We start from the raw sequence: 24,577 nt of genomic DNA, 5'->3' as shown, positions 1-24,577 counted from the left end.
GGAAGGGTCAGGCATCAGGTCTAAGAAGTGCCCCCTTCTGCCCATATCCCACCTCCCTTTGTAAGAAATCCACCATTTCATAGCATATTAGAAATCATCTTCTGTGGAAGCTTTTGAATTTTTGAGTGATTGAAGTATTGAATTTTTGTCCAGTGTTGCTTGGATGAGTGTAGGAATGGTCCAAGCCTTACTCTCCAAAGACTCAGCAGGCCTGCTCCATGTCCAGAGGGACCCATCTAATGAGCCCATCCTTGTAGGATCTCAATGGTCTTCAGCTCAGAGTCAGGATTGGGACAGAGGGCCCACATGACAAGGAGGTGTCCAGATCCCACTGACGCCTAGAGGGGACATGAGCACCACACGTTGCTCTGGGACAGCACTCCCAGACCTGCTAAGAGCCCGTGTGTCAATCAGGAAGCAACTGGAAGCCCGGAGAGAAGGGCTGCAAACATAGCCAGGACTCGGGTTTTTCCTCGGTCATGTGTCCCAGAACCCTTGAATGTGGGCTGCTGTCTGCAGGGCTGTGTGAAGGCCCCGCCAGGTAGTGAAGATGGGACTCCTTTTAGACCAATAAGGATGGATTGGACACTGGGCATGGATTAGCCTATGGAAGGATTGGCCCTCTGGTCTCAGAATGGAGGCACTTGGAGGCAAGTGATATCTGACCCTAGCTCACCTTACTGGCTAAATGGATATTTTTATATGACTTTTATGTCGGTGTTGGTGGCTTAGTTGCTAAGTCATGTCCAACTCTTGTGACCCTATGGACTGTGGCCTGCCAGACTCCTCTGGGAATTCCCAGGCAAGAATACTGGAGTGGGTCACCCTTTCCTTCTCCAGGGGATCTTCCCGACCCAGGGAACAAACCTGGGTCTCCTGCATTGTGGGTGGATTCTTTACTGACTGCGCCACCAAGGAAGCCCTTATGTCACCAGGCATGGCCCAGATCAGATTGGCTGAAAATTCAGAGATAATCATAATAATAATAATAATAGCCAACACATCGAAGACTTACCAAGTGCCATTCTAAGCACGTTAGAGGTATCGCACCATTTATTGCTCCCGACATTCCTTAGGTCATAAGACTGTCCTTGTCTCCATTTTGCAGGTGAGAAAGCTGCCTCACTCAAGACTTAAGTGGGGAGCTGGAATTCAGACATAAGTGCTCAGGCTTCAGAGTCCAGGCTCCGTGCACTTGCATTGTCCAGGCTCCACTTGCTCTGTGCTAGGCTCTCTGCCTGTTCAAGGCGGAATTCTCACCAGCGCCTGTGGAGTTAGCCCTCCACAGAGGCAGACACTTAGATCAATTAGCTAGCCAAGGGAGCAGCCAGAGAATAGCGGTCCAGGCAGTCCCATTGCTCTCTGGCCACCGTACTCCAGTCTGTCTCCAGCTCCAGTGTCTTCATTTGACAAATGTTTATTGAGTGTGTAGCACATGTCAGGCCCTCTTTGGGGTGGTGGGCGTTCAGAGGTCCACAGAAGAGGCTTGTTCTTGGAGACCCTCCTATGGATGGAGTGCTCTGTTTCCAGAACAGGTAATGCTGACATCGGGGAGGTCCAGCCGGTCCCCAGATGTGTCCTTTTGCTGAACTTCACTGAGCTGGTTTCCTCTTCTCTAAAGTCAAGACAACACAGCAGTCTGCCTTGAGAACTACGCCTCAGATCACGTTGTGGCTGCTGCTTATTTACCGTGTGGCCCGGGGTGATTCTGCTTGGTTCTCCAGACTCGATTTCTCACGTGTAAAATAAAGAACTGCTGCTCTGTAGGATTGTGAACTCATGTTGTGCTACCTGTCGTATGCTGTGAAGCATTGCGAAAGTGATCTGTAAATGTCAGGGCTGCCTTGCTTTCCCTGCCAAGCCCAGGCTCTTAATTTTATATATTAATACAAAATACTCAGCCCAGAGAAAGCACTGGCTAAACAGTGACTGCTAGAGAGATGATGACGACTGCATATAAATTTGTTGGATGCACTGTACTTGCAGGTATGTTTAAACATGCACATACATCTAATTTGTTCTGTGACATCCTGGAAACACTGGGCCAGATCTTCTGGTTGAACCCACCTCCACTCAACTTTTCCATTGATAAAAATAGGCCTCCAAATGCCAGGCTGGCTCCTGTGCAGGAAATGACTAATACAATCCACTGTTTACGTATTATATCGCATCCCGGAGGCCTGTGTCTCGCACTCGCTATCAGTCTCCAAGTATCCTAGCCCCTAGGATGTTGAGGCAGGCTCCTCTGCTTGCCTGTCTACTCAGCCTGCAGTCAGTGGGTGGTCAGAACTGAGTGGATTTCCTCCAGAGGATGAATCTTCTTGTGAGCCAGGCTGAGCAACCAGTGAGATAGATGTACACTTTTCTCTGTAAATGAGTAAATTGGCATTATGGTGTTAGTTTTTAAACGTATTTAAATGCCTCATAATGTCGTAAGTCACCTTGTTCAGTAATAGATGAGCAACCGTCACTGTGGACATCACCAGGAGATGCTGGCCTGTCTTCAACGGAAGGAACCTTTCATGTGAGAGAAAGAGCAGGACCCTGGCTGAGGGGCCCAGAGGCCTCAGCCCCACACTGGCTGCCCCTTGGTCCCTCCCACAGGTTGTTGCTGAGTCTGACCACCCTAGCACTTCCTAGAACACAGTGTGAGCAGTCGGAGAAGGCAATGGCACCCAACTCCAGTACTCTTACCTGGAAAATCCCTTGGACGGAGGGGTCTGGTGGGCTGCAGTCCATGGGGTCGCTAGAGTCGGACATGACTGAGCGACTTCACTTTCACTTTTCACTTTCATGCATTGGAGAAGGAAATGGCAACCCACTCCAGTGTTCTTGCCTGGAGAATCCCAGGGACGGAGGAGCCTGGTGGGCTGCCGTCTATGGGGTCGCACGGAGTCGGACACGACTGAAGCGACTTAGCAGCAGCAGCAGCAGCGTGAGCAGCAGTACAGTGGCCTAGAGGGATGAGAGCGCAGTCATCAGGCAGTTGATTAATTCTTTTTGCTTTACCTCGGTGGAGACTTCTTACCCCCAGGGATCGGAGTTGGGGGTTGGGAGGGAGAAGTGTGACTGCGCCCCCTGGTGGACAATGTGAGCAAAAGCTCCTGGACCACCTCTGGACTTGTGGTGGGGTCTCCCCTAGACCTCTGACCATCAGAAGCAGAGCCAGCTGGAAGCCATAAATAGAGGCCTGAGGGGGCTTGAAACCCTCATTCCCTGTTCAAGCAGATTTTCCTCCTTCTCCGCATGTTCCCACCCTTGAATTATCTTGGGCCTTTCAGAGTAGGACCAGGCCTCCTGACCTCTGGTATCAGCCTCCTCTGGCTGACCTAAGAAGGAGGGGGAGGGGCTGTGCACAGGCACCGCCTGTTGGGTTGAGGGAGGGGTTGGTTGTAGGCCCTCTCTGAGGTCTCTGGGTGTAGAGTGAGGTTTGCCTGCCCCCCTCCCTGTCCCCACTTTAGGAAAACCAACGTTGTTGCCGCTCCTAGGAGACAGCCTGGTGTGGTGATAGGAATTTGTAGGTGCATAAACTGATGCTGAAGCTAAGACTCTAATACTTTGGCCACCTGTTACAAAGAACTGACTTAGTTGAAAAGACCCTGATTCTGGGAAAGATTGAAGGTGGGAGGAGAAGGGGACAACAGAGGATGAGATGGTTAGATGGCATCACCGACTCAATGGACATGAGTTTGAGTAAAGTCTGGGAGTTGGTGATGGACAGGGAGGCCTGGCATGCTGCAGTCCACGGGGTTGCAAAGAGTCGGACACGACTGAGTGACTGATCGGAAACAGGTTTGAATACCAGCTTCATTATATGCTAGCTGGTCGCCTGAACTTTATATACCAGTGTATGAATCTACTCCCATAATGAAATACCACACAGATCGAGTGGCTTAAACAACAGAAACTAATTTTCTCACACTCTGCAGGCTGGAAGTCCAGCGTCGAGGTGCTGGCAGATTTCTCTTCTCCCAGAGCCTCCTCTTGGTTTGCAGACGTCGGCCTTCTCTCTGTGTCCCCACTTGGCCTTCTCTGTGTGCCCACTTTCCTGGCGTCTCTTTCCTTTTATAAGGACACTAGTCCTGCTGCATTAAGCCTACTTTATGACCTCATTTAATCTTACTTCGGAGAAGGCAATGGCACCCCACTCCAGTACTCTTACCTGGAAAATCCCATGGACGGAGGAGTCTGGTAGGCTGCAGTCCATGGGGTCGCTAAGAGTTGGACACGACTCAGCGACTTCACTTTCACTTTTCACTTTCATGCATTGGAGAAGGAAATGGCAACCCACTCCAGTGTTCTTGCCTGGAGAATCCCAGGGACGGGGGAGCCTGATGGGCTGTCGTCTATGGGGCCGCACAGAGTCGGACACGACTGAAGTGACTTAGCAACAGCAGCAGCAGCAATCTTACTTACCTCTTTAACTGCCCTGTGTCCATATACAACCACATTGGGCCTGAGAGCTTCAATATATGAATTCTCAGTTCAGTTCAGTTGCTCATATCAGGTATGACACTCAGTTCAGTTCAGTTCAGATGCTCAATCATATCCGACTCTCTGAGACCCCATGGACTGTAGCATGCTGGGCATCCCTGCCCATCACCAACTCCCGGAGCTTACTGAAACCCATGTCCATTGTGTCGGTGATGCCATCCAACCATCTCATCCTCTGTCGTCCCCTTCTCCTCCTGCCTTCAATCTTTACCAGCATCAGGGTCTTTTCTAAGGAATCAGTTCTTCGCATCAGGAGGCCAAAGTATTGGAGCTTCAGCATCAGTCCTTGTAATGAATATTCAGGACTGATTTCCTTTAGGATTGACTGGTTTCATCTCCTTACAGTCCAAGGGACTCTCAAGAGTCTGCTCCAACACTACAGTTCAAAAGTATCAATTCTTCAGCTCATTTTTCTTTATGGTCCAGCTCTCACATCCATACATGACCACTGGAAAAACCATAGATTTGGAACAATTCAGTCCATAACAGCCACTCTGTGCCTTAGTTTTCCCATCTGTAAAATGGGAATAGTAATAACATCTGTCTCATATATGGCCATGAGTTGATTAAATATTGTAAAAGCAAGTGCCCCCCACCCCCCGCCCCCACCCCACACACACATCTAACCCTGGTTCCTGACACAGAGTTCCTAAATCCTTTTCACTTTCCGAGATGATAGTAATGTCTTTTGTTCTAATGACGTGACTCTAGGTAGGCTCCAGAAAGACCAAGCCATGATTAGAAGCTTAGAAGAAGAGATAGAAAGGAAGTTAATGAACAGTCATGCCTATTGGATGACGTTGCTATAAAAACCCCTAAAGTGCAAGGCTTAGAGAGGTTCTGAGCTGGTCAACGTGAGGTGCTGGCAGAGTGGCCTGATCCAGAGAGAGCCTGGGAACTCCACGCCCTCTCACATACCTTTTCTTCGTCTCTCTGCATGCTCCTGAGTTATAGTCTTTAATAATAAACAGGTAATCTAGTAAGTAAACTTCCCCCAAGTTCTGTGAACCTCTCCAGCAAGTTAAACCTGATGAGGGGTCAGGGGGGTCTCCAGTTTATAACTGCTTGGTCAGAAGCACAGTTGACAACCTGGACTTGGTGATTTGGTGTCTGAGGGGTAGGGGTTGGGGCAAGCAGCCTTGTGGGTCTGAGACCTTAACCTGTGGGATCTGACTGTCTCTCTAAGTAGAGAGTGTTAGGCTTGAGTTAAATCGTAGCACACCCCTCTGGTGTTGCAGAGACTTGCTTGGGTGCAGAAGAGCTCCTGCACATTTGATGACTAAATAGGTCAGAAGTGATGTGTTCTGTGTGAGTAATAAAAGAGAAGTGGATTTTTCCGACCCAATATGTACACACAGACACTCATAATAAATGTTGCGTGTGACACTTTTGTCCTCCACCTCAGTCCCCAGCACCCGAATCCCCTCCTCACCACCACTTCACAAGTGTTAGCATTATGTGTGATGGCCAGAGTAAGACTTTGCAGAACGTTTTATGTAACCTTAGACTTGCCAGGGTTTCTTTGGGAGTTTCTGTCAGTTCAGTCACTCAGTCGTGTCCAACTCTTTGCCACCCCATGAATCGCAGCACGCCAGGCCTCCCTGTCCATCACCAACTCCTGGAGTTCACTCAGACTCATATCCATCGAGTCAGTGATAGCATCCAGCCATCTCATCCTCTGTTGTCCCCTTCTCCTCCTGCCCCCAATCCCTCCCAGCATCAGAGTCTTTTCCAATGAGTCAACTCTTTGCATGAGGTGGCCAAAGTATTGGAGTTTCAGCTTTAGCATCAGTCCTTCCAATGAACACCCAGGACTAATCTCCTTTAGAATGGACTGGTTGGATCTCCTTGCAGTCCAAGTGACTCTCAAGAGTCTTCTCCAACACCACAGTTCAAAAGCATCAATTCTTCGGCACTCAGCCATCTTCACAGTCTGTCACATCCATACATGACCACTGGAAAAACCATAGCCTTGACTAGACAGACCTTTGTTGGCAAAGTAATGTCTCTGCTTTTGAATATGCTATCTAGGTTGGTCATAACTTTGCTTCCAAGGAGTAAGCATCTTTTAATTTCATGGCTGCAGTCACCATCTGCAGTGATTTTGGAGCCCAAAAAAATAAAGTCTGACACTGTTTCCACTGTTTCCCCATCTATTTCCCATGAAGTAATGGGGCCGGATGCCATGATCTTCGTTTTCTGAATGTTGAGCTTTAAGCCAACTTTTTCTCTCTCCACTTTCACTCTCATCAAGAGGCTTTTTAGTTCCTCTTCACTTTCTGCCATAAGGGTGGTGTCATCTGCATATCTGAGGTTATTGACATTTCTCCTGGAAATCTTGATTCCAGCTTGTGTTTCTTCCAGTCCAGCATTTCTCATGATGTACTCTGCATAGAAGTTAAATAAGCAGGGTGACAATATACAGCTTTGATGTACTCCTTTTCCTATTTGGAACCAGTCTGTTGTTCCATGTCCAGTTCTAACTGTTGCTTCCTGACCTGCATACAGATTTCTCAAGAGGCAGATCAGGTGGTCTGGTATTCCCATCTCTTTCAGAATTTTCCACAGTTTATTGTGATCCACACAGTCAGAGGCTTTGGCATAGTCAATAAAGCAGAAATAGATGCTTTTCTGGAACTCTCTTACTTTTTCCATGATCCAGCAGATGTTGGCAATTTGATCTCTGGTTCCTCTGCCTTTTCTAAAACCAGCTTGAACATCTGGAAGTTCATGGTTCACATATTGCTGAAGCCTGGCTTGGAGACGTTTGAGCGTTACTTTACTAGCGTGTGAGATGAGTGCAATTGTGTGGTAGTTTGAGCATTCTTTGGCGTTGCCTTTCTTTGGGATTGGGATGAAAACTGACCTTTTCCAGTCCTGTGGCCACTACTGAGTTTTCCAAATTTGCTGGCATATTGAGTGCAGCACTTTCACAGCATCATCTTTCAGGATTTGAAATAGCTCAACTGGCATTCCATCACCTCCACTAGCTTTATTTTTAATGATGCTTTCTAAGGCCCACTTGACTTCACATTCCAGGATGTCTGGCTCTAGGTGAGTGATCACACCATCATGGTTATCTTGGTCGGGAAGATCTTTTTTGTACAGTTCTTCTGTGTATTCTTGCCACCTGTTCTTAATATCTTCTGCTTCTGTTAGGTCCATACCATTTCTGGAGTTTATTTCTTCTCAAAAACGGGTGGAATAACTCATTTACTTGGTTGTGAGTGAGAATTAAACCAAATTGAATTAGATAACTAATAAAAAGTCTCTAATATAGGAGTGCAATAAATGGGAATTCCCTCCCTCGCTCTGAAATCCCATTTAAGCACTAGTGAGAATATTGCTCTTCAACATAATCATGCTTAGAAATATGTTAAAAGCATATGGATGTCATGATTTCATTGCTGTGTAAAAGTGCACATCTTATGTGTTAAATTAAAAGCAAGATACGTTGGTTTCATGATTTCAGTGCTGCTCACACGTGTTTTAAGTTAAAAGTTAAAAGGAATCCAGCACAATAGCACTGTCCCATTCTCCAGCATGAATCCTCCCCCACCCCCACTTTAGGGGACAGGAGGAGGCCAGGCTACAGCTCTGCCCATCTGAACTGGCTCATCTCTAGAGACCACTTGGTAAGGAAGAATGGGGAGATTTTGCTTCCCCTGAGTAAAAGTGAGGAAGCAAAGACACCTCAGCAATGGTTGAATATTCGAAGTATTATGTGCAGAGTCAGATCTCAGCCCTACCCCCCCACCCCAAGTGTGACCTCCCCTTGAGCCTGCTGTTCAGCACGTCAGTGGTTCAGATCTGCTGCTGCTGCTGCTAAGTCGCTTCAGTCGTGTCCAACTCTGTGCAACCCCATAGACGGCAGCCCACCAGGCTACCCCGTCCCTGGGATTCTCCAGGCAAGAACACTGGAATGGGTTGCCATTTCCTTCTCCAATGCATGAAAGTGAAAAGTGAAAGTGAAGTTGCTCAGTCGTGTCCAACTCTTAGCGACCCCATGGACTGCAGCCTACCAGGCTCCTCCATCCATGGGATTTTCCAGACAAGAGTACTGGAGTGGGGTGCCATTGCCTTCTCCGGTTCAAACCTGGGTTCCCTTAAATCTCAGAACAATTGCTTTCTCCATGTGGTAGAGCAGTGCCAGTCAGCAAGCACTTTTTATAAAGCCGAGGGAGCAGTTGCAGAAGAGTCATCGCCTGCTGCAATGGCACAGAGAGAGGGTGAAATCAAGGCGCAGGGCTTTGAAAGAACCCTTACATTTTCATTTAAGGATTTAAAGTTACCGAAGCCTTAAATCTCAGAAACCTGCATGACCCCACGCTGTACATGAGAGACGACTTAAAGGCACCACCTCTAAACTGTGACACATCTTTCCCCACTTCCATTAGATAACTTAGCTCTGACTCCATCACTGTGCATGCGCTGAGCATTTCCCAACAATAGGGAATGTGGTTGGTATTCCTGCCCCTGACCTTGGAGGTCTGTAGAGTGTTTACTAGGGACGGAGCCTGTTATTTACTAGAGACAGAGATGACCTGGGCTGGGAACCCCACTCCATGAACTGACCACCAGTAAGGGGTGGTGAGCAGGCAGGCAGGCAGAGAGGTGGGCGTTGTAGACGAGATTTCAATTACAGGTCAGTTGTTGGTGCCTGGCACGCTATCAGCACCAGATGCGTGTTAGTCATTATGATGAGTGTCCACGTTGACAGCATAAGCTGTCAGCATAGGATATTAGCAGAGGACGAATTTTTCCAGTAGAGTGATCTTGCCCTGAAAAGTAGGAAAGAGGGAGCGTTAAGTAAGCGGGACTAGCGGCCCACGGCCCCAGAGGGCAGGTGTCTTGTTTTCTGCTTGGTTGCTCACCACGTTGCAGACAGTCTGGGGAGAAACAGCAGGAACAGCTGACGTGCTCATTGGGGTCAGTGTAGAAATGCTCTTTGGGTCCTCCTGGCTGGCCAGGTTGTTGCCAGGCTGAATAATTAATCAGGCTGATTCCTTGCTTCAGCCGGATGGAGAACTAGGTCAGGCTCCACTCCAGAGTCCCCAGGCACCTCTCTGGTGGAGCCCACCGAGATGCTGAATTTAGAAAGCATTTCAGTGTTTCCAGGAAAACCAGTGGCAGGTGAAGCCTAATTTTGTTTCAAACTGTGTCCATAATGACAGTGATCTACATTCCTATATATCATGACCACAAGCTCTGATTTGCTGAAGACTTCCCTGTGTGTTATGGAAACCACAATCTAAGGAAGATATTTGGAACCCTGAAAAGCCTGTGCATTTTTAGACAACGCTGTGAAAGTCATTTGAGGTCACAGCCCTGTGTTTATTACTGGCTGCCTTATTTCTCAGCAAAATCTGGACAGTCCTGTAGGCAAAAATCAGGTCCATGCTGTCTCTGATGCAGTAACTGGGTAGGGGACAGGCAGAGGACAGTTCCAGATTCTTAGAGAGACATCCCAGGATATAGGCTCTCAAACGTGATGACTATATCCTAGATGGTTACCTTACGGCAGCCATCAGTATGAAGTAAAAACAGATTCTCTCTCAGTTTCTCTGCAGGCTGTATGATTGTTCAAAAGGTCCTTCCTCATAGTCACATACAACAAGAATACATATATTTTTTCCCACCTGACCCCAAGAACACAGATATAAACAGCCTCTGTAGAGCAGCTCTGTGTAGCTCAGGCAGCAGCGGGATCTCTATGTTCTTAGGATGCAGGAGAGACAGGCTTGAGTCCCTGTCTCACATCCTGCAGAGTTCATGGGTCCACCCTCACCCCGGCACCCCTGCCAGTTCTGCCAGTTACCGGGCTTATATTTCTCTTGTGTTGACTCCCAGTGCTCCACTCTGAGGCTTTTGCCACTACTCTCCTCTGCCAAGCATTTACCCAGGGCAGGAGTCCACCCTTCTCTTCATTCCTGATGATGTCAGCCATCTCTCTATCAGGCTTTTGCTGGAGCATCAGGGGTAATATAGAGGGGGTTTATGTTGCATCGGAAGTTAGTCACTGGTTTTCAAAACCGGGTGTTGGACTTCCTTCACCTTTATAAGTCATTCAGGCCCTACCTGCCATTTCAAAACTTCCTCAGAGGCTCTGCAGCCCTTTTTCACTGCTCCTCCCTCATTTCCCTTTCTTTCTTATGTAGAGCCAGCTAACCATTTTCCTCATCCACTTCTCAAAAAAGAACTCAAATGCCTGCTACTCAGCTTTTCCTACCTTGAACGCATGTTACCTCAATTGATGTTTTGATGAGTTGAGTACTCTGATTTCCAAACTCCTTGGGATTCTTTTAAAGTGTTTTATATTCCCAGAACCTTTGGACAGCTTTGGATCCTCTTTCCATTACATGCAAACACACATAATTTTGGATATATTTGTAGGAGATTTAGAACTTCTTGAAGCCCATCAGTGGATCTCCAGGGTCCGTGGACTCTTAGGTGGGCTCATGAGATGATGGAGCCTGGGGGCTTTCTTCCCCCCCTTCTCCCCAGGCCTTGGGCCTCTCCCCATCCCCAGCCACCCAAGGTATAGCCATAGTAATGTTTGATCATAAGTTGGAAAAATGAAACAGAATTGACTGACTGACTCTTGGTGGAATTCCCTAGTCCTGAAGCTTTTGACTGGGCTTCCCAGGTGGATCAGTGGTCAAGAATCCACTTGCCATTGCAGAAGCTGAAGGAGACACGGGTTCGATCTCTGGGTCAGAAAGATCCCCGGGAGGAAGAAATGGCAACCCACTGCAGTCTTCTTACCTGAAAAATCCTATGGGCAGAGGAGTCTGGAGGGCTACAGTCCATGCAGGGCTACTGTCCATGGGGTCTCAAAGAGTCAGACACAACTGAGTGACTCTGCACGCGTGCATGACACTTTTGAAAGGGATCAGTGTGCCTTCCTGTTCAGTGGCTCTGTCTTGTCTGACTCTGCGACCCTTTGGACTATAGCCCACCAGGATCTTCCCAACCCAGGGATTGAACCTGCATCTTCTGTGTCTCCTGCGATTGCAAGTGGATTCTTTACCCCCTGAGCCAGAGACCTTGTGAAAATACTAGCCACCTTTTCTTGAGCATCCTCTTTGGGCCAGGTCCTGTTCTTACCATCAGGCTTCCCATTAATCATGCCAGTACCCCCAGGTGGTCCATACCACCAACCTCACTGCAACAGGTGAAGAGACTGACGCATACCAAGGTTTAGTAACTTGGCTCCAATCACACCGCTTATAGTTGCCAACGTGGGATTTGCTCCCATGTCAGTGACTTGAAAACCTAGGCCCTAAACCACTGTCTCACGTCCCCTCCCCCACGTACCACTGTACCTTACTCGTGGTTTGTGTCAACAGAGCTGTGCGACCTCTGGTGTCACAGCCAAATGAATACGCCCTTCCAGTTTTTTGAAATACTACTCAGAGCAGAGCGTTTGGCTTCTCAGGTTCACTGATGTGCTTCCAGTACTTGGCATATCACAGTTGTCAGTAAATCTTTGTTAACTGAATAAACCCATCCATCCTACAAGGCTCAGCTCAATACCATATCCTTCAGTGAGCTGTCCATGATTCCCTCTCTCTGAGTTTAAAGACTCCCAACACACACGTGTGCCTCTCTGTCCCCGAATTTCTCATCGCCTCTACATCCTGCTCATTTCCCTAAGTCTACAGGAACCAACAGGCACTCAATAAATGTTTACTGACTTCTATACACAGTTGTTATTGTGCTGCAGAGTAATCTAGCTTAGTGGTAAGCAATTCCAATAAATGAGTTTGGATCAGGATTACACTTGCAGTGTAAACTAAATTGTAGCTTTTCTCTTGGATGTTCTTAGTTTTTTTAACATCTATAATTTAGTGTTGCTATCAATTCTGGTATCATTTGCTTTTTTGTCACCATCCTTCAGTACTTATGTAGAGCATTAACTGTGTTCTGGGCATCGAAGGTGCTGCTTCGTGGATTGCGCTGGTCTGAGCAGCAGCATCTCTGATGCCATGCACAGAGCTGGCTCACCTGGCTGGAGGCAAGGCTTGTGTCTGATTGTAACTCCATCAGCTCCAATTCCCCTTGTCTCTCCCCTCCCCCAGTTTTCAGCCAGAAGGCGCTCTCATCTTGCTTGTCCTTGTTAAAACTCAGGAGAAGGAGGAGAAGAAAGCCTGTGGGAGAATGAAGAAAGGACATGAGAGGGTCTCCTGGAGCCAGAGAGAAGAGAGTGAGCATTTGCTGAGGGCCTGCAGCGCCCCTTCCCTGAGCTTTCTGGTTCACTTTGGCTCTCCTGGTGCTCTGAGCCTAGTGTTACTGTCATCTTGCAACTGAGCAAGCTTAGGTTCCTGGAGGCTGAGCCACAATGATGGGACTAGAGGAATGCGGACACAGGACTGACAGGCCCCAGAAACCAAGGCTTGGCACTGTGTTCTACCCCTCAACATGTGTCTCAGAAAAAGGTTCTCCGCAGGCATCCGTCTCTATTAATAGAGGACTCAAACGGAAGTTGAAACGGGATGTGTGTTTCTAACCAAGATACGACCATTGGTTCCAGTGCAGGGGAGAGAGAACAGGTGGGAGAGAAAGAAGCCCCAACCAAGAGCCCATCCCTCCTGATTCAGCCGTGACCTTGGTTCCCTAAATGCCCGTAATAACTGATGGCAGCAACAGGCACAGCAGCAAACTCTGCCCAGTTCATCCTCACAATATGCACAGGTTATTGTGAGACAGGGACTTCAGTGTCCTTGTTTTACAGGTGAGGAAACTGAGGCACAGAACGGTTAATGAGCATGCCCAATATCACACATAGCAAGTGGCAATCCTGAGATTTGAACCTAGATCTGCCTTTTAGGATCAGTGGTCCCCAGACCTGCAACTTCAGCATCACCTGGGAGACTATTACAAATCCAGGTTTGAGAGCCCTACCCTGGCCCACGGAATCAGAAACTGTGGGGATGGTGTCCGGTTTTCTGTGTTTTAATAGAGCCTTCTGAGTGTTTTAGTTGTGTCTGATATCAGTTAAACTAGAGAAATCTTTAAAATCCACACATAAAAGTTAAAATTTATGAAGAACATGATAAATGTTTATTGGGTTCTTATTATATGCCAGATATGCTATCTCAGTCTAACAACAGTACTATAAAGTATAAGTGAGTGAAGTCACTCAGTCGTGTCTGAGTCTTTGTGACCCCATGAACTGTAGCCTATCAGGCTCCTCCATCCATGGGATTTTCCAGGCAAGACTGCTGGAGTGGATTGCCATTTCCTTCCCCAGGGGATTTTCCCTACCCAGGAATCAAACCCAGGTCCCCCACATTGCAGGCAGACGCTTTACCATCTGAGCCACAAGGTACTATTATTATCCCCATTTTACAGATAAAAAAACTAAGTCTTAGAGACCAGTGATTTCCCCAAAGTCACTAGCTGGTAGGTACAAAGTTGTGACTTGAATCTAGATCCGCCTGATGACACAGACCCCTGAACCATTCATTACTCATTTTTACCCTTTTGGTAAAGAGCTATTGAAGAATGAGCATCAGAGTACAAATGTTGATTTTTTTTTTATTCAAAGTTTTAAAAAAGTGTTTAAACAGTCAGATTGATTAGATATTTGATTACATATTTGGATTGAATATTTTGAGTTCCTCCTATTCTATGAGTGTTTATTCGGAAAGCTGATTGTATATTAGTAATTTCCTGACTTTAAGGAAAAGTGGTGGCTATAAACCTTCCTGGCCACACGGGGGCAGCACCAAGTAGCACAGGTTGCTCTTTGCTGCTTGATTCTTTGGGAGGAAATAGAGCTGGCTTCTTAGTGGGGCTTCTCCCACACACATCCATTTCCTCTTACTGTGGCCGTAGGGACCAGTGGTGAAGTTTTTCAGATCAGAAACTAAATTACAGCAGTATTGAATACATACAGAAAATTAATTGTATTGTGAGGACTATTGTTTTTTGAAATCCATGCACTCAAAGACAAAAACCAGCCAGTATTCTTTTTCACCTGCCTTAATGTTAGTAAATTCTTTGAGTATTCACAGACTATAGGATTCTGTAATAGGCTGTATAAAAAGTGGAGAAATGTGTTCCTGGCTTCTAGTTTTAGAGCATAGCACCATCCCACAGTAATGCTGGTGTCTTAGGGTATTCCCTGTTCACCGCCCCCCGCCACACACACACACACACACACACTCATACACACACACACCCTGCCATGCTGAACCCATTTCCACCTGGGCATATCTCATGCATATGATACATTCAAACCTCAGTCTCTGTGCCAGAGGGTGAATTCACTGGAATTTTGACTACAGTGACTATAATTTATTGTGCAAACTAGGACACTTTTGAGAATAAAAGGAGCTGCTCTTAATGATTTTGCCAGAAAACAAACATAAACCAAAACCATCCTGGGGATAGTTGGAACATGGGGATCACGCTAACTACAAATCTCCTAATCTCCTCTCATTTTCCCCCTTGGCTGACTCCCTCTAAGGTGTGTGTGGCTCTGTAAGCATTTACACTCTCACTCAGCAGTGCTCATGGTGTGTTTGCTACCTGTATTATGTTGTTTTCTCCTTGTGAGAACCCTCTGAGGTAAGTATTACTGTTATTCCCATTTTTGCAAATAAATGAGATTTTGTAAGTTACACAGCCAAGATCACATACCTATAAGTTAGAGCTAAAATGGTGATTTAGGCTGTCCCTGCTCTTGCTGGGCTTCCTTGGTGACTCAGATGGTAAAAGAATCTGCCAATGCAGGAGATGCGGTTCCATCCCTGGGTCAGGAAGATCCCCTGGAGGAGGAAATCACTACCCACTCCAGTATGCTTGCCTGGAGAAGTCCATGGATAGAGGAGCCTGGCGGGCTGTGGGCCATAGGGTTGCAAAGAGTCGGACACGGCGGGAGGACACATGCTCTTGGGCCAGACACGCTCGACTGTACTAACCTTGCTGACTGTGTTCCTGCGCCTCTTGTGGGCCCAGCCCAGACGGACTCTGCCCCTCCAGCAACATCTCAGGCATAGGGCAGAGCAGTAAGAGGCCCAGAGGTCAGACTGCCTGGGCTGGAAACCCGGGTCCACTGTTTATCAGCCTCTGCTTCCCTCTTCTTCCTCTTCCGTAAAATGGACACAGTAACTTAGTATCAACCTGGTAGGGTTGAGGTGAGGAAGAAATGAGTAAATACCTATCAGATGACTTCTAGAACTCACCTAAGGATGGGACCTGGTTGCCAGTAGAACCCACTGGGTTCTAGGGGCTGGAAACTTTCAGTCCCATGCCCATCCCCAAGGAAGGGAGAGGAGCTGGAGATTGAGTTCAGTCACCAGTGGCCTGTGATTTAACCAATCATGCCTCCGTAAAACCCAGAGGACAGGATTCAGAGAGTTTCCAGGCTGATGCACAAGTGGAGGCTGGGGAGAGTGGTCCCTGGGAAGCGCATGAGAGCTCTGCACACTTCCTCTGCACCTTATCCTGTGCATCTCTTCCTTCTGGCTGTTCTTGAGTTGTATCCTTTTATCATCAACCTCCGGGAGATAGTGGAGGACAGAGGAGCCTGGCGTGCTACCGTCCATGGCGTCGCAAAGACACAACTTAGTGACCAAACAACTGCATCAGCGATCTAGTACATAAAATGTTTCTCTGCGTTCTGCTGGCCACTCTAGCGAATAAAGCGAACCCAGTGAGGAAGGTCCATTAGAACATTTAAGCTGTAGCTGGTTGGCTAGAAGCTCAGGTGATAACAGGTTTGCAGTTGGCAACTGAAGTTGGCAGGGGTGTGAGGGAGAGGGGGTCTTGTACGGCTGAGCCCTAAACCTGTGGGATCTGATGCTTTCTCCAGGTAGCTAGTGTCAGAATTGAGCTGAACTTTCAGACACCCTGCTGGTGACTGAGAACTGCTCTTTGGCATATTGGAAAACCTCCACACATTTGGTGAAGGTGGAAGAGATGAGATTTTCCATTATAAGCTGGTGCATAGCAAGATCAAAATGGCAGATGGAAGCAGGGAGATTGTGGCGTTGTGATTTTACTCACCAGGGACTACGTTGGGAACCAACAAAAGTTACTGAGCTGCACAGCGCCCCCTGCAGGAAGCAGAAAATGAGTACTTGAAGGCATGGCCCTTGAAGTTGTGGGTCTTAATGAAACGTGGGGAGACGCGCTATGGTGTCCTCCTGCGGCATTTCTGACACGCCCACTTGCGGGAGTAGTTTGGTCTCAGGATAAAGGGAGCAGAGCCTCAGAGGGAGCAGCCCTGGCTCCTGTGGCATCTTCCTCCTGGGCAGTGTCTCTCCAACAGATGCACGCTCGCACATGAACTGTGAGGACCTCTCCCAGAACCTTTCCCCAGGACCTAGGGTCCTGAGTAGCTTTTGCGGTTTTTGTAGCGATGACCTTCTCTTTTTGGTATTTCTGTAAGAGGCCTCATGGGCACCATCAGTGTGTGGGAGCTGTCCCATTCCACATGGGGTCCGCACCGGGTCCTAGGTACCTCGGTCCTTCCCCTCTAGGACCTGGGGATCCACATTCTGTTACCGTTTTCAGTATTTTGGTGGGATATTTTTTGGAGAAAGTGACTAACAATTCAGGAAGGACGCACCCCGTCTGGGTATAGGGGCTGAGACACAAGGAAGGTAAAACTAGACTGAATGTGGTCCCTCTGGGAAACTTTGCTGCATTTCTTCATTTTGTTATGAAGTGCAGTTATGGGAACTTTAGAAGATGCTGAGAGTCAGCCTGTTGGCTCCACAGGAGTGTGGTGCCTTGTTTGCCCCTCCTGTCCTGGGAACCTGGTCCCTTCAATTGATGTGCAGCTCAGGAGGAGACCTGCATCATAGGTTGCCATGGGAGACTGCAGTTCCAGCCACCTGGTAACCCTGGCAGTTAACCGCTAGGTAGATGCTGTATCCAAATTGCCCTCATATGTCCCATGAACTTCTTTATAAATTTTTGGATTTTTTATTTGTTGCAACATGCATATGATACTTTCCACATTAAAAAAAAATTGAATACCTGAACTTTTAAAAAGAAGATGAGTATAATCTCAAATTGAATATCTCTAAATGATAAAAGAATAAATTAAATTTGTGCTCTAAGTTTTCTTACAGGTTCATTATTCTGTAGACTTTTCAGGATTTGGTGCTAATAACAAACACTGAGATTTGTTATGATGAATGCACACCCCCACCCTCTGTTTTCCTTCATTTCTGGATATTAGAGAAAACATTTTGCCCCATTGCTATTAGAAACAAGTGCCAAACATGTATTTAATTCCTTCTCCCTTCTATTTTCTTTTCCTAGGTGCTTAACAAGTAACAAATCTCAGAGAGGTTACTCTTTGTGAGAACCCTCTGAGGTTCTTAATATTGAAAAATCCTGCCTGATACTAGATAAAAGATACTGATACTGCCAGATTCTAGAAAAAAGAGCTTACAAATGTTTAAACCCATTAGCCCTATCATTCTACTTCTAATAATTGGTTCTAAGAAAAAAACTGAACACACACACAGAAAAGTAGGCAAGAATATAGTTATTACTACATTTTTTAGTGGTGAAATATAGCCACAATTAAATTTTTCAACAATCGAGAATTAGTTATTAAATTAGATGCTTGAACACTTTATAGTCATTGAAGACACATTATGCACATTTTGTAGAGGATCTTAGGCTACCTGGGGCCAGTAGGTAATCTCCGGTTCTCTGATTTTCTCCTAGTGTTTCGCTGTGCGCTCTCTGGGGTGGGTGGAAATGGCAGAGGAGGACCTCGCTCCTGGCAAGAGTAGTGTTGCCGTCAACAACTGCATCAGGCAGCTTTCCTACTGCAAAAACGACATCCGAGATACAGTTGGCATTTGGGGAGAGGTAAGTTACAGGTGAAAATAATTAATGTCAGACTTGCTTGCAGTCCCGCTGTGCCTCATGAAACCCCAGAGCCCCAAGAGCCGAGAGACACAGTGCTGAGGAGCGCTGAAGGTTTTTATTGGGTACCAGGGGTGTTCCACAGTCGGCAGTGGTCCCTGGTTGAGTCCTGTGATACGGAGATTGTTGGTAGGATTGACTGATGAAGATGGCTTTGTTGCCTTTGTGAGGACCTGAATCTATCCCAAGGAAATGCTGTGTGTGTGTGTGTGTGTGTGTGTGTGTGTGTGTGTGTGTGTGTGTGTGTGTGTGTGGCGGGGACGGGCGGGGTGGATTTGATCTCCCAGTGGGTGGAAATTACGCTGGGGGCCACTCCCCACTGGGTCTGGCTGCAGATTTCTTTGAGGTTACTGCTAATGACCCAGTTCCTGGTGGGAAAGAACAGAGAGAGGGAAAAGGCACCAAAAATTCCCAGTCAGCTCTCAGTTATCCCAAAGCAGGTCACCTGGTTGGCCCCCGGGGGCCGTAGGACCTGCCCTGCTCACGGGGCCCCAGCTCCTCAGGACTCTCTGATCACGCAGCTCCTGAGCACATGGCAGCCCTCAGCTGAAAGCGGGAAGAAGGGAGCCTGGCCTTCACTGGGGGGACAGGCTGGGGAACTGCAACCCTCCCCCATAGCTTGGCTCATTCTCCTGGCTCTGCCAACCATTGCTTAGCTGCTCACCAGCTACCCAGCCTCCATGAGGTGCTGGGAGACAGAATCTCTCCAGGACCTGCACCTCAATCATGATTAATCTACAGATTGGTTAATTAGCAGCTAGCTCTTTACTCAGGGTCTGGACACGACTGTGACTTGACGTGTCCATAGAAAAAACCCTGCCCACAGCAAGCCTTGTGAGCTGCAGTTCCCAACAGAGACACTGGGAGGCGCTTCAGGTCTGAGGCGGCCTGCTGTCTGTTGCTCCAGGCTGTGTAGGGTCTCTACAACAGCCTGCACAAGTTTTGTTTTCTGCCAGTGCTCTTGCCTGGAAGTGGCTCTCTTCCCGTTTCGGGAGATTTCAAATCATCCTGGATCTCAGTTGTAGATGCTTGACGAGCAGAGGCATTGCAACACCCATGTCTGCCACCTCAGCAGCAGAGCTTACGTTCACTCTGAGAACTTGTGATGGGATATCATTCTTAAAACCCAGACCGAGGAGCAGTTTATCTGTCCCGCTTTGGAATTTGAAGATCGGCCAAGAAGCCTCACCATTCTGCCCCGCTAGACCATCCTGGTGGAGAAGAAAATGGTAACCCACTCCAGGATTCTTGCCTGGAGAATCCCCATGGTCAGAGGAGCCTGGCAGGCTACAGTCCAGGGGGTCACAAAGAGTTGGACACGACTGAAACGACTTAGCATCACATAGCGAAGCATAGACCTCCCTGGCATCCACACCACAGCATCTGGGCTGACTGTGACCTTCAGTGGACACAGCCTTTCCATCAGACAGCAAACATTTAATAATTTCTTAAAATGCCTGAGGGTTTGCGAGGAGAATGAAGTTGGATAGGCTAGCGTTCCTGCCCTCAAAGAGCCGTTAATATGTGGGGAGACAGGAGACCAGAGCCTGAACAGTGATGCTGGAAACCTCCTCCTCCCCAGTATTGGTCTTATTGCAGCACCCCCCCCGCCCCGTGGCTAAAGGCATCTCGGCCTCTGTGTCAGATCATGAGCAAGTCACTTAACCCGTAGGCCTCAGTTTCCCCATCTGCTAATTGGAGATAATAACAAACCAAGCTCTGAGGCAAGTGAGCCCATTCACGAGCCAAGGAGCCTGAAGCGTGTGCTGTAATATCTGAGATGTCATAAAGGCACATCAGCATTAGCTACTGAAGCACCGAGAAGTGGCACACAGCTGTGCCTGCTATTTACCGGGCAAATCACACAGATCAGAGGTGGTATACAAATCGAGAAGAGACAGCCCTTGTTGTGCGTCCAGGAAGGCCATCACAGGGATGGCTGGTAGGGTCTGGGCAGAAGGCAAGGAATGGGGACAGAGGGGTTACGAGAGGCTGGCCAACCTGGAGTTAGTAAGAGACCAAATTCTCCAGGGAACCTGCCATTAGCCTTTTTTCTTAGAGTAAAGATTCAAAGTGTAAATAATTAAAAATAAGAGCCAGCTCCAAAGCAGGCTAGGGACACATTTCAGAGGATTTGGAAAAGGAGAGAGAATTTGGGCATGTGAGGGGAAGATGAAGGATTTATAAATATTTTAATCAGGAGAGGATGTTTCTCCCTTAAAAAACAAAGTTCAGACCCAGGGGGCGATATTTTGATCATTGAAGCGACATCCCTGGGTAGCCACAAATGTCCTGAGGATGCATAGTTTTGTGCAGAAGGTAAGCGGTCTTCTCATTGAATCCCAGGGGAAGGACATGTACCTGGTCCTGGAGAACGACACGCTGAGCCTGGTGGACCCCATGGACCGCAGCGTGCTCCACGCTCAGCCCATCGTCAGCATCCGCGTGTGGGGCGTGGGCCGCGACAACGGCCGGTGAGTGCCCCACGTGTCCTCTGTCACCGCACCAGGTGGCCCGGTTTTAGCTTAGTGCCAAGGTGGAGCCTTGCTGTTACTGCATGTCACTGACTATGAAACTGGACAGTGAACTCTCTGCAGAAATGTGAAAAATGAAAGCACATCTCTATCCCAGCCTCATAAACCAAGCTACTTCCGTTTCCGGTTTCTGTCCCTCAGACCTTTTTCAGCCCTGGACCCTGCCTCTGGTTCTGCATGTTTCTCCACCCACCCATCCCATATAAGTTCCTAGCTCATCCAGACTCTCGGAACTCTCACCTTTTTTTTGCCTCCTCTCTGCAGTCTGTTTTAGAGTAGAGTCTCAGCTATTTCAGATGCTCTGCTATTGGTATTTTCTTCGTAGAGGGCTTGTTGGAAGGGAGGGGTTGAACAGCCTCTAATCACAAGCTTTATTTTTTTAAATTATTTTATTGAAGTATGGTTGATTTATAATGATGTGTTAATTTCTGCTATACAGCAGAGTGATTCAGTTACACGTGTGTGTGTATATATATATATTCTTTTTCATATTCGTTTCCACTATGATTTATCACAGGATATCAAATATAGCTATACAGTAGAACCTTGTTGATCACGAGCTTTAGGTCATTAACTCATGCTCATCAGGAACTTCTGGAGTTTGAAGTTGGCTGAACATTTTTAACATTTGAAATGTCTGGTCCTACCAACATTCCATTCAGTGTGTATTTTTCGAAATTCTACTGAATGTTTGTCATTTCCAGCAAGTACTTCTTACTTAGATGTGTTGTGAATCTTTTTGGTCTCCAGAGTGACTGGAAACAGGGAAATTCCGGTTTCAAGTACATGTTCTAAGTAATAAAGTGGCAGGTATCACAGACATCAGAATTTGATACTTTTTTAAGTAATCGGGCTGCATGAAATGCATCTAACTCTTGAATTATAATTAATCTTTGGCAACTCTCAAGGTGCCCAAAGATCTCCTAGCATTTAGGGATGAGCTGTAGTATGATTTATTACTTTGCTGAAAATGGACAAGAGCATTGCGGAAGCTGGTGAAATCCCAGATGACAGAGATGGCTCTCTCGAGCCTGTGACTCCATTCCTGGGTTTTCTGGTTTATTGGGTTGTGTGGTCCTCTAGGGGGTTCAGCCTTGGCTTCACCCAGCCTCGGGCAGTAGCAAATTCAATAGTGTTTTGATTCAGTTCCAAATGCTAAGCCTGAAAGGAAAATGGATAAGCATTCATCAAAGAACAAGCATTTTTGCTGGAACCAGACGTAGAAATGGTTGCAAAAGAGAGAGGTGGAGTGTCCTTTGATGGCTGATTGGATAAACCTCCCTGGGAGCACAGCTGTATCTCTGAGCTTTTGTAACAGTGATGAACAGTGACAGCTGTACCAGGTGCTTTGAAGGGAGTAAGTAGCTAGCTTATGCATCTGCACCTGTCATTCACTTGCGTGGGAGAGCTGGAGCGCTGAAATTAAAGGAAAAGACATGATGATGTCTGTACATATTTTAAAACGTTTAGCCTTGATGGAAGAGTGTAAGATGCTTGATCCTTCCCTCCTTCCTATCCTCCATGTTTGTTTTTAAGACGGGAGCCGAGGTGAAGATCAGTATATGCATGTCCAACTGGATGGGGTTGTGTTTTCTTAAGGTTAGCTTGTGAGTGGATTTCATCAGTGAGGTTTTCAGGTCACCCCAGTTCTTTAAAGTAAGGCCAAATGCTCTCCATTCAGGGTGAAAAATATGATTCAAATTCCAGTGGACAAAATTATTCAAGCCCTGAGCTCAGTTTCCCTTATGTGTGAAATGGGGATGATAACAAGGACCACGAAGCATGTGTATGTTTATGCCTGTGTGTATGTATAGTAATTGGCAGGGTGATGGGGATATAGAAAATGCTTAATGCATGTTAGCTTTGATTTGTTAAAGCAACATCCACTTGGAGAGACAGCTAATTACATGGTTTCCTTTCAAACAGAGGGTGAGGGAGGGATCAGACCTCAGGGAGGTTTTGAGTACAGTTTATCATTTGATAACAGAGGACCAGAGGCTGTTCTAGAGGCTGTGTTCAGTTGTCCTACAAAGTGGAAAGAACTACCCACCCCTCCACTGCACCCCACTTAGCAGCCACTGCACCCAATGATATCAGTATAAGTCAGGTTACCTTGCCTTGGTTATGTTTCTGAAATGTGCACTGGGTTACTTGTGTTTTTTAAACCCCTTCTTGTTCTTACTCAATGTTAGCAGGTAAGTGTAATTTAGAAATACATGGAGGGTTCCACATTAGCTTTCAGGACCTCAGGAAGCTCCTGCATTGGCTGGGGGCCCTTGAGCTGGGCTGCTTCTGGAAGCAGTAAATTAAAAATATGTCTGTCAGTGAAAGTTTCAGTTTCTCCCCAGTGCAGTTTTCATTCTCTGAAAGAAGGGACCTTTGTATTCCTGATTTTTTTTTTTTTTAAGATACTTGGTTTTGCTTTTGATTCCTTTTTTCTTTTTTTCCTTTACAGCAATTTACAAGAGCAAATTCAATTTGTAATGCTGCGAAGGGACTTACACTTTGCATGAATAAAACATAAAAGTGTTTCATTTTGCTTGCAAAAACAAGTCCATTTCGAATTCTCTTTTGTAACTTCCCTTGCTGAGAAAATGGAATCTCTTAGGGGATTTCTTGATGTGGTTAAAATGAATATGAAAAGTATGTATACCAGAGGCATGAAGGGCAGATTCTCGTGAAATTCTGAGTGCTTCACTGAGCCATGTAATTTCAGAATTTATAAAGTTATTTGGGGTTTAGCATTTTCTTAAGGTTTTCAAGTGGGTTTGGTTTGTTCTGCAGAAATTCCTTATGGAGGAAGTTTACTTTGGATAGGGAGGTGATCCAGCTGTGACACCCCCTACTAATCCCCCAGGTTGATTCAGAGAAGCCTCTTATTATGATTAGCTAAGAAGTCTCCTTGGCGCCAGAGGCTGATTCCCTGTGGGGTGTCAGTGGTTGCTGGACAGAACTGAAGTTTTTGTCTTGTTCTTGAGACTCAACGCCAGCCTTAATTATGGTGCTTCTTAGAGTCCATTTGCATTATGCTGCCGTATGCTCACTCAGTCATGTCCAATTCTTTGCTACCCCATGGACTATAGCCCACCAGACTCCTTTGTCCATGGTATTTCCCAGGCAAGAATACTGGAGTGGGTTGCCATTTCCTTCTCCAGGGGATCTTCCTGACCCAGGGATTGAACCCATACCTCTTTATATCTCCTGTATTGGCAGGCAGATTCTTTGCCACTGGTATCACCCGGGAAGCATGATTACTAGGCAAAGGGAGGCCACCCTCCTCTTTCTTGACTGTTCTGTACTTTTCGTTCTTTTTGATCACAGTGAAGTAAATGTTAAGGCTCCCAGAGGCGCAGAGTGGGGAAAGGGGTTTCGTAAAGAGCCCTGCATTTCCAGTCAGAATTGGAACTGCAGCCCCAGGGAGCACTCAGATTGACCCACTCCTGTGGGAGGCTGTCGTGTGTGCCGGTGGCACTGAGTTGTAGAGCTGGCATTTTGCCTCCAGGGACTGGAGCAGGCGACCACAGTAGCACCTCGCATCTTGTTTCTGTGGACCTACAGGCTTCTCTTCCAAGGATGGGTTGGGAGGGACTTTACAACAATTTCAGGGGCTCTGCCAATCCTGGCCACAGCTCTCTTGTTTACTCACTGGG

The 24,577-nt window shown here is 47.0% G+C and overlaps 1 protein-coding gene across 19 annotated transcripts in view; it reads left to right on the top strand.

Moving 5' to 3' along the window:
• APBB2 (amyloid beta precursor protein binding family B member 2) overlaps nt 1-24,577 on the top strand; it is a 384,026-nt gene that overhangs the window by 291,445 nt on the left and 68,004 nt on the right. For 17 of the 19 annotated variants that reach the window (XM_059887472.1, XM_059887475.1, XM_059887478.1 and 14 more), the window contains 2 exons: nt 18,190-18,336; nt 20,740-20,867. In XM_059887472.1, coding sequence (XP_059743455.1) covers nt 18,190-18,336; nt 20,740-20,867 — 275 coding nt within the window. 19 annotated transcript variants of the gene reach the window in all.

The sequence above is a fragment of the Bos taurus genome, chromosome 6 (assembly GCF_002263795.3).
Source record: "Bos taurus isolate L1 Dominette 01449 registration number 42190680 breed Hereford chromosome 6, ARS-UCD2.0, whole genome shotgun sequence".
Lineage (NCBI taxonomy): Eukaryota > Metazoa > Chordata > Mammalia > Artiodactyla > Bovidae > Bos > Bos taurus.
The sequence above is the reverse complement of the archived record's forward strand: the minus strand, read 5'-3'. Positions and strand labels throughout refer to the sequence as shown.